General features: G+C 35.3%; 1 protein-coding gene across 1 annotated transcript in view; it reads left to right on the top strand.

Annotated features, from left to right (window-relative positions):
• Positions 1 to 1565: 1565 nt before the first annotated feature.
• Positions 1566 to 11018, top strand: part of TTC29 (tetratricopeptide repeat domain 29) — a 260172-nt gene continuing 250719 nt past the window's right edge. The window contains exons 1-2 of the mRNA XM_068542081.1: positions 1566 to 1657; positions 3652 to 3735. Coding sequence (XP_068398182.1) covers positions 1566 to 1657; positions 3652 to 3735 — 176 coding nt within the window. The remainder of the gene's footprint in view (positions 1658 to 3651; positions 3736 to 11018) is intronic.

Here is an 11018-nt window from a genome sequence, read left to right as displayed (position 1 = left end):
AATTAGTGATGTTGAGCATCTTTTCATGTGCCTGTTGGCCATCTGTATGTCTTCTTTGGAGAAATGTCTATTTAGGTCTCTGCCCATTTTTTGATTGGGTTGTTTGCTTTTTTGATATTGAGCTGTATAAGCTATTTGTACATTTTGGAAATTAATCCCTTGTCGGTCACATTGTTTGCAAATATTTTCTCTCATTTCATAGGTTGTCTTTTCATTTTGTTTATGGTTTCCTTTGCTGTGCAAAGTCTTTTAAGTTTAATTAGGTGCCATTTGTTTATCTTTGCTTTTGTTTCCATTACTCTGGGAGACAGATCCAAAAAAATATTGCTGCAATTTATGTCAAAGAATGTTCTGCCTATGTTTTCCTCTAGGAACTTTATATCCAGTCTTACATTTAGGTCTTTAATCCATTTTGAGTTTAATTTTGTATATGGTGTTAGAGAATGTTCTAATTTCATTCTTTTACATGTAACTGTCCAGTTTTCCCAGCACCACTTATTGAAGAGATTGTCTTTGTTCCATTGTATATTCTCGCCTCCTTCATCATAGATTTTTTTGACCATAAGAGTGTGGATTTATTTCTGTTTTTCTGCTGGTACCATACTATTTTGATTACTGTAGCTTTGTAGTATAGTGTGAAGTCAGGGAGTGTGATTCCTCCAGCTCCTTTCTTCTTTCTCAAGATTGTTTTGGCTATTTGGGGTCTTTTGTATTTCCATACAAATTCTCAAATTTTTTGTTTGAATTTTGTGAAAAATGCCATTGGTAATTTGATAGGGATTGCATCAAATCTGTAGATTGCCATAGGTAGTATGGTCATTTTAACAATATTTATTCTTCCAATCCAAGAACATGGTGTATCTTTCCATCTGTTTGTATTGTCTTCAACTTCTTTCATCAGCATCTTATAGGTTTCAGAGTACAGGTCTTTTGCCTCCTTAGGTAGGTTTATTCCTAGGTATTTTATTCTTTTTGGTGTGATTAAACCACTACATTTTGAAGTGATTTGTACACTGTTGTAGCTATGTGCTCTCTCAGGGAAGCTGTCTCCTTGTTGAGAATTGTTCTTAGCATTTATCACTTCTAAGGGAAAGGCTTTATTTGTGAGTGAGAAAGTTTTTAGAAAACAGCAAAGTATGAAAAAATTTTAATTATTGATTGTAACAGGAGAGAAACGCATGAGCATTTGAAATCTATAGCTGTCCTAAAAATCTTCACTTTTTGATTGCAACCAGCTCCACTAACAAAACCCATAACAAAGCTCCTAATTGTCTGAATCTTCAATGCATTTATCAGATTTTCTCCTTTTCCACTTTGTGATGGAGATGCAGACAAGTAATAAATTGGGCAAAAGGCAGATAGTAGAAGAAAATAATGAGAGAAGCAACCTGCAGAATTCACTCTCTGAGCTTCATGCCTGAATAACAGAGCTATAGATCTACACACAGAGGCATTCTCAGCTCAGACAACTGACTGTGCGTCTCTAATAATGTCTTAAAAGATTCTTTGAATGATTTATTCTTTAAAATACCATTTCTGGTTTTTTTTTTTTTTGGTAGTCCAAAATGACCACCCTGCCCCCACTGCCCATGACACGCCCAAAGCTTACGGCCTTAGCCAGACAGAAGCTGCCATGTTCCCCCAGAACAATTCCAAGGTACGTGACCCTGGCTTTCATTTTTTTTTCCTACAGAACGAATTTCTTGCAGTAAAAAATGTAAATAGCATATCTCAGAAAACAAAATTGTTTAAAAACAAAAGTATATTGTTATATTCAGAATATTCAAATTTGCTGTTTCAGAAAGATTGATGAACCTCATTCAAAGATTAAGAATATATTTATTTAGCAGGCTAGCACTCATTTGATCATTTTATTTTCTATTACCATTATATTGTGCTTCCTGTAAAGCTTTGGAAATACATTTCCTTTTTAAAATACGTGTAGAGAATTGAAAGCAGAAGCTTTAGGCATGAAAGATGTATGGCATCTAAACCACAAGGTCCCAAGCACTGATTTCTGTTTTGGAGGAAGGACGACACAGTCTTACTACCGGGGAAACTGGCAGGCACGATTTAGCTCCTGAAATGATCCTGGGGCTTGAAAATGCATCATCGAACCACCACTGCCTGTGAATGTCTGCTGAGCTTATGGAGTTTTCAACTGCAGCTGAAAAACTGCAGGGCAGGAACTTGATGTATTTTATCATAATTATGAATATTAACTAAGATTGTGTTATTTAGAAATGTCCACTTATAGTTTTATTGATTTTTAGTAATGCACATATTATTTATATGCAGTATAAACCTATATATAGGATTAGGTGGATGTGGAGAAAAACCCATTTACTTAAGAATGCAGAGTATTTTAATGTGTTGGTGTTTTATTTGTTTACACACTGAGGTTAGTATTCTTCCCTGCCTCTTTCCATTCAAGAAAATTAAAACCTATATATAGGTTTGATTTTTTTTATGCTTACCTTTCAATTCCTACAAGGCATAACGATCAAAGTATTATGAGACTACTTTGTTCTGAGAAGGACCATACCTCATTTTTGGTGTTTCTGGCAAAGACCAAAGCCCCTGGACCAAAATAAATACATTCAGCTAAACTACCATCAAAGTTCTTTGGTAATAGAATTGAAAACTGTAGAAATTGTAAAATAGAAGTGTAGAAAATTGTAATTTTATTTTCAAATAATGTGAAAAACAGAAAATTTTCAATAGATGCATAACTCCAGTATATACATTCTTATTTTCCATTTTCCTTTTGAATAATGTGAAATATTTACAAAATCTGAAATAGCTAGCTTCTTCTTCCTGTCTTTTGTAATAATTGAGATTACATTTTCTTTTCAACACGAGCAAAAACATAGCCCAGTCTCACATCCCTAGAATAAGAGAGATTTTAAAGAAAAAAAATTTTATATTCATTTTATTGAAAAAAAACATTTTTATCATAACCATTTAAGGCAAAGCTTTGTATCAACATTCTCCATTAGCTTCTGAATAAAAAGGTATCTGTGTATCCCATACTCCTATTGTCATAAGATGTTCATAGTCTGCTTATTTTTAAAGGTGCCAGGTGTATGAAGATTGAACATACTACATGTGTAATATATTTCTCATTAAAGTCTTCTTAAAATCACTTTCACCTTGAACTTTTAATAATAATTTGAGTTTTATGTGTGATTTTAAAAACCTCTCAAACAGCATGTCAGAGCAAAATTCTGTAATGTTTGCAACCAATAATTTTAACACATTTGTATCAAATAAGTATTCTTAGTTCAAGATCCTGTGCCAAACAGAATCTGACTTCTGTAGCTGGAAAGTTATATTGTGAGAGAACATGAGTAAAGTGGAAGATCTTATAATGCTTTGAGGAGAAAACCCCATTTACTTAAGAATGCAGAGTATTTTAATGTGTTGGTGTTTTATTTGTTTACACACTGAGGTTAGTATTCTTCCCATTCAAGAAAATTAAAATTTTGAAATTATCAATGAACAACCTAACTCTATAGCTCTTGCAGAACATTTATTATCTATGATATTATCCCCAGAATATTTCTGTTCTTCTGGTGGCATTTTATATGTTTGGTAGCTTTTCAACTCGATTTAAGGCAGTGCTTTATTATTTCTTTCCATTTCATTTAGGTCTCAGTTGATCAAAGAAAAAGACGACATAGATCATTATCTGGAGGTGAATTTCAAAGGATTGTCAAAAGAGGAGGTTGCTGCGTAAGTATATACCCCTTAAAGGTACTTTAATATAAAGTTTGTTTATTTTATCTTGATTCTTTATTGAAATTTCAATTTTCCTGTGCAGTCCACTTTTTCATTGGAACATAGCATTTAAAAATTAAAGCTCATATTAAATAATGATAAATCATGTCTATTGATCTTACACATATCTGTCTTTAATTTTATGATTTTCAAAATTCTCATATTTACCAAGATATTATACTATCATATTTGCAATATTTTAGTTAAGTCTGTGTCATTAATTGCTTACTAACTTCCATTTTAAGGTATATTGCCTCCATGGGGGAGAAAAAAACACTTTAAGAGAAGGATTCGTGTATCTTTTTTTCCTGGTGATTTAAAAAATAATCCCTTACTAATGTATATTCTCTCTCCCGTCAAGAACCCACGAAAAGAATTAATGGATCATAGTTTATTGGTTAATTTAAAAATAATTCTAAATTGTCTGGATTTATTTTTTTTAATGAACAGAGTAAACTTTGCCATTTTATGGCTAGTCAGAACCTAATTTATGATCTGAGTAAAAACAGTATAAAAATCCATGTAGGTTAGTGAGAAATAAATAGAAACCTAGAATAATAGCTAAACAGGTTTAATATTTCTTACCTATAGACTTGGTGACTCTGTTATCAGATTTTTATATGTAATTTTTGACAAATAGAAATCTTATATATGCGCATGCATCTTACGGAATTCATTAAATGATTCAACTATTCAAAAATATTTTATACAATAAATGCTTTTAAAAGATTGTCTCTGCTAATGTTGCCTAGTGCTATGGGATTCCACTGACAGGGTATTCCTATTGATGGTTTTGGTATAGGTTTTCACATAGTCTAAAATTCTAAGTCTCTTGATATATTTCATTAGATAATTGTCAGTATGCATACAGCATGGAAAAATGGAATAGTTCATTCTATCAGTAGCTACTTTATTTTATAGAGTGACAAAATTTATAGTAGCTATAATCGCTGTCTTCCTTGGAGTTCTATTGACTGCCAAGTGTAGAATCTGGGATCTTTGGTTTTTAACTGCTATTCTAGTTGCTAATTCATTAGCTTTCCATGGTAGCCTGTTGGACAAAATTAAAGGTCAATGTTATCTGATGATACAATTCCTTCTTTTTTTTTTTTTTTAAACATTTTTCTGCTTCTTAGCCATTATTGGAACACACTACATTTTTTTTAATTAAGTAATTAATTGATTAATTTATTTATTTTTGGCTGTGTTGGGTCTTCGTTTCTGTGCATGGGCTTTCTCTAGTTGCGGCAAGCGGGGGCCACTCTTCATCGCGGTGCACGGGTCTCTCACTGTCGCGGCCTCTCTTGTTGCGGAGCACAGGCTCCAGATGCGCAGGCTCAGTAGCTGTGGCTCACGGGCCCAGTTGCTCCGCGGCATGTGGGATCTTCCCAGACCAGGGCTCGAACCCGTGTCCCCTGCATTGGCGGGCAGATTCTCAACCACTGTGCCACCAGGGAAGCCCCACAATTCCTTCTTAAAAGAAAAATATATATGAGTGATATTTGCTTTCTGATTTAAATATAGTGATATCTAAATAGTTATAATTGGCTTAAGAATTAGGAATTAAATTTGGAATTAAATGTATGCTTCACATTTTAACAAATTAGACATCTATATATTTAAAATCTGCTTTCAGTCTGCACTGAAGAAAACATTATAAGGCAATGCAAAATAGGCTATGTTAATGAGTGTTCTGTTACAAATATTATTTTTTTTCACTAAGGATATTACCAAATTGATTTCAAATCCATATTATGCTACAGAACACAAGTAGCCCTGGGTAATTCTCACCCCTTACTGTTGAATTCTCCTTAAAGCTTCCTACACTTGAATACTTTTTTATATCAAAGCTCAAAGATAGTGGGTACAAACCTTGGTAGGAAGGTAACTTGTACTTGGCTCACTATTATGCTCCTGATTGATATACATTGTAGACCTTGCCCCAAACAAATTGAATAGCATGTAAAGGATAAAATTGATTTCAGCATCTCTCAGCAACACCCAGCAGGTGCCATGAGGAATTATGCATATTCCAAAGAATTTCTGTGTAAAACTTTTTATCAGCCATTGAACTCTAAAAAGATACATTGGTCAGCAAGCATTTATTAAGTGCCTACTTTATATCTAACACTAGGTTTTTCACAGAGGGGAGAACAATGTTATTTTAGTATAAAGTACTTGGTCTTATCCTTGTCTCTATTTGAAATAATACAAGCAGGAAATAAATATGCAATGAATGAGTTGCATATTTATACTGTGAGGTGCAGCCTAGAGGTCTGGAAAAAATCAGAGAAAAATAAGATGTTGGATAAAACTTGCCAAAGAAGACAGATTTTGAGTTTGACTCCCTATCTGTTAGCATTACAAAATGATCAAACTGGTGCGTCACAGATCCTCAGTATACAAGAATATAAAGGGGAGAAATTGGTGAATCAAATTTCCAATCAGGCAAAAGCAATATCTAAGATATATCCTCAAACTCCTCTCTAAACTGCCTTATTCTTCCCTAAGATGATAACAGAAATATATACTTACATAATTCATGTACACTAGCTTTGATATCCTGTAATATGGATGTGTTCTTTGTCTAGTCCCAGAATAACACTTCATCATCTACTCCAAAACATACCAACCTACTAATACGTAAACTCACACTTTGTGTCCCTCCTATTGCAATGGGTGGAGAGTTCCTGTTCTTGTCTAAGGATGATGTCTCTACTTGTGCTCTGGATACCATCCCCTCTTACTTGTTCCAAGACTTTCTCCACCAGTTAAATGTGTTTTCTTGCTACATCATCAGTTTCTCCTTTTCCATTGGAGCAATCTCACTAGCATTCGTATCTACCCTAGTATCTCCCTTGACTTCTTATCCTCCTCCAGTTTCTACCCCATTTTTCTGTACCCTTCGCAGTAACCAGAAGCATTGTCTCCATCTTCCACATCCCATTCTTACCTCAGTTGACTCTAAATAGGTTTCCAGACCCAGAACTCACTGAAATCTGTTCACTGTGACTGATGTCCTCCATTTTTATCACATCTAATGGTCATGTTTCTGTTCTCATCTTGCTTGATGTCTTCACATTATTTGATAGAGATGAATACTCTCTCCTTGAACATTCTGTGCTTGTGGCTTCCAGGATGCCATGTTCTATGGTTTTCCTCCAAACTCTTCAACTATGCTGCCTTCAGTCTCCTTTGCTGGCTGCTTTTCTGTTTTCAAACTCTCAGTGGTGGATTGTTCTAGGGGTGGGTCTTTGACCCTCTACTCCAGCTACACTCTCTACCTGGATCTAGTCCTATAGCTTTAAATACAAGCAATACCTGATGGCTATCACATTTATAAATCCAGCTCTGACCTCTCCATTAAGCTTCAAAGTTTTATATCCAACTGCCTCCTTGACATATTTACTTGGATTTTTAATACACATTCCAAGGCTAACATGGCCCCCCACTGGACTCTTGCTTTACCTCTGCTGCCCCTCACACTCCCCCCTCCTAACATCCCTCCCCCAGTCTTCCCTCAGTTCAGTAAATGGTACCAAGGCAGCCTTGAGTTTCACCTTGCCTTCACCACCACTCCCCCATCTAATCCATCAGTATGTACTATCAGATATAACTCCAAAACGTATCCTGTGTTCACCTATTCTCTTCATTGCATAGTCACCAGCATCTCTTGCCAAGATCACTAGAAGAGTCTCCTACTTGCTCTTCTAATATCCCCTTGAATTCCACCAAAATTCAGCCACCAGAATGACCTTTTAAAAATTAGATCATGGGGACACTCACCTGTTTAAAACCCTCCAAGAGCTTCCCATTGGTCTTATGATAAACTCTAAACTCTTCATCATGGCCCAGAGCTGTGTGTGATTTGGGCTTTGCTGACCTCTCTGGCCTTATCCCCCATTCTCCCTACCACTCACTCCTTCGAGTGTGGCCTTACTGCTGACACTTCTTGTCATGCAGGTGTCACCTTGAATGTGACCTCAGTCTGCTATTCCCTGACCCCATAATCAAGGAGCCCTCACCCCACACACACTTATTCCCAGTCCAATCACCCGGGTATATTTCTGCAGTCATCTGGTCCTCATCTTCTGTTGGGAGTTTGTACGTCAACTGTGTCATATCTAGTGGAATGTATGCTCCACAGGACAGGAACGTGTCTGTGTGTATGCCACTGTGTCCCCAGGGCTTAAACAGGGCCTGGCACTCAGGCGGAGCTCAATAACTTGCTGTTAAATGAATAAATTAGTGAAGAATAAATGTCAGATTACTAACACCATGAAATAGGTATCCTGCTGTGAATATTTTTTGATTACAACATTTTTTAGTTCAGTGTTGTAGGTAGCTAGTTTAACTGTTGTATTGAGGAAGTTTAATTCCTCAAAAGTGTTATATGTTTACAAGTAAGAGTATAAACTTTAAGTGAGTAATTGAGCAAGACAAGCTAAAGTAGTTGTTACTGGAATGGTCAAACCCAATTGATGGGGGATCATTTTACTTTGGAATGGGGTAAAACGGTTCAAAGGCAAAGGGCTTCTGAGTTTTTTATCATCCATTTACAGAAGGAATTCTACTATGCTTTATTACTTTTTAAGTGACCAGATTATTGCTGTGCCTAATAGGTATATTTTTTTCAAATATATTGTACTAAAGTACAACATATTTGACACAGGTAATTTTTTTTTTTAATAAATTTATTTATTTATTTATTTTTGGCTGTGTTGGGTCCTCGTTTCTGTGCTAGGGTTTTCTCCAGTTGCGGAGAACGGGGGCCACTCTTCATCGCGGTGCGTGGACCTCTCACTGTCCCGGCCTCTCCCGTTGCGGAGCACAGGCTCCAGACGCGCAGGCTCAGTAGTTGTGGCTCACGGGCCTAGTCGCTCCGCGGCATGTGGTATCCTCCCAGACCAGGGCTCGAACCCGTGTCCCCTGCATTGACAGGCGGATTCTTAACCACTGCGCCACCAGGGAAGCCGCGACACTGGTTATTTGACTTTCTTAGATAAGCTGTTGAATAGTCCATTGATAGTATTTAACTGATCTTTAACAACTAAAGAAGGGCATGTTGTAGTTCTGTACTTTGTGCTTTTTTATTCTGTATTATATTATCAGAATGCATTATTTAAGTGATACTTAAAGTATCACTTATTATCATATCATAATTGCTTTGAGTAGCTAAGTAATAAAAGTGTCATTTATAGATTCAAATAAAATTTTCTGGGGGGAAGTTTTTACAGCTTTAGCTGTGTATATGAGGATACAAATAAGCAAAATTATCAAGGGACAGAGAATGTTAATCTGCTCAATATTATTTTCTGCTTCAGATATCAAGCTCTATTATACAGAAGAATAGATTTAGTTCAAAATTGTGTACATCTCTAAGATATTGCTTTCTTTCAGAATATCTTTCAGCATCACCAATTGGTGTTTACTGAGCGTCACTTGGGCAGCACAACCTTTCTCTCCTGCCTTTGAACTGTATTATACTTACTCAGTTAAAGTAAATTAACATTTTGCCCATCTTAGGTTTTCATCTTGAAAATATTCCAAAACTGTCTTCCAAAGGTGCTTTTACAAACTACAGATATACTTGTTATGAGCAAATTTAGCATTTGGATTTGCACCATGGTCAGGCACTCAAAGTATCTGTAACAAGGTGAAGATGTTTATTCAGGATATACTATTTCATGATAACATTATGGGAATTTAGGCCCCTTTAGGTGAGCTCTTCCTCTGCTTCATTCCTCTTGTTTACTTTTGAATAATTTTGTGATATCATCTTGTTTTCTCTTCAAAACATTTTGCGTCTCTTTTAAAGTAATAAATTAAATTCCATGCAGAGGTTTGCCAGTTAAACTTTCTGAAGATGCCAATTGCCGAATAAATGGTTACTTGACTAACAAGAATAGGCAGGAGAGAGAAGGAAAGGAAGATGACCCTCTTCCCTTCTAGGTAGCAAATTGGGTTTTAAGATCTTCTTCCTTATTCAAGAAAAAGAGACAGGATTTTGGTGTTCTGAAGTGGAGAGACAATTATTCCTTACTTTCTCCTGAATGTATAAAAAAAAGCAACAGCAGAGAATACACATGGGAACACAGGAGAAACGCCACTCCTTTTTATTTTTATTGTTTACTTACTTATTTACACTCTGATACTGTCTTCCACAGCAGATCTCTAAGATGTGAAACTAGGAAAGAAAAGAATTTTTGACAATAAATTTTTTAAAAAGAATATTGATATCAATAAGTTTACAATTTGGGAATTTAAAAAGATACTGTTGAAAGGCACTTTTAAAAATTGTTTAATAAGTGCAAAAAGGATCTCAAATTTACACCAAAGCCAAGTCTAAATAAATACGAAAGGAGGAAAGATTTCAAATGTGAACGGAACACAGAAATGCCAATTTCTGAGGCATTTATGTCTTTATGTTCTTTAAAAGTTTGCTTTAACAGCTGCATAGCACAGGGAGATCAGCTCAGTGCTTTGTGACCACCTAGAGGGGTAGGATAGGGAGGGTGGGAGGGAGACGCAAGAGGGAGGGGATATGGGGATATATGTAAACATACAGCTGATTCACTTTGTTATACAGCAGAAACTAACACAACATTGTAAAGCAATTATACTCCAATAAAGATATTAAAAAAAAAGTTTTCTTTAAAATATTATTTTCACATATGGTGTTTAAACTTATCAGCTGTAAATAGACCTAAAAAAATCTTTGTAAGGGAAAAAGCATAGGAACCATGACATTGCAGCTCTGGCTGTTAGGGGAGATGATTTCTTCCTCAGCTGGAAATTTGGCTTTGCTACTTAATGCTTCTGTAATTTTTTGCAGGTTACCTGACTTTACTAATCTTTGATTTCCACAACTATTTGGAGACCATAATAATAATAGGACATTCTTGTGGAAGTTAAAAGAGATTCTCTATATGAAACACATGTAGACAATTCTCACTTCAGCTATTATCATTAACTGTCATTGATTATTTTTCTTTGGCTTTTAAAAGTTATAATGTAAATATCCTAAATATTTTGCATTAACTTTGTCTTGATTTAGGTAGTAATATTAACTTACCATTTTTCTTCAAATATGTATAGTTACATATTTTCTTTGTGCTAGGTATCATATTCATCATGTTTAGAAGACAGAGTTTTTAGTGAGATGCATTTCAAACAGTAATGCTAACTAATGAGGGGAATTTTTTAATTTCAACTTATAGTAAACTTTTCAGAAATTT

The sequence above is a fragment of the Eschrichtius robustus genome, chromosome 4, assembly GCF_028021215.1.
Source record: "Eschrichtius robustus isolate mEscRob2 chromosome 4, mEscRob2.pri, whole genome shotgun sequence".
Taxonomy (NCBI): domain Eukaryota; kingdom Metazoa; phylum Chordata; class Mammalia; order Artiodactyla; family Eschrichtiidae; genus Eschrichtius; species Eschrichtius robustus.
This window is presented reverse-complemented; position numbering and strand designations above follow the sequence as displayed.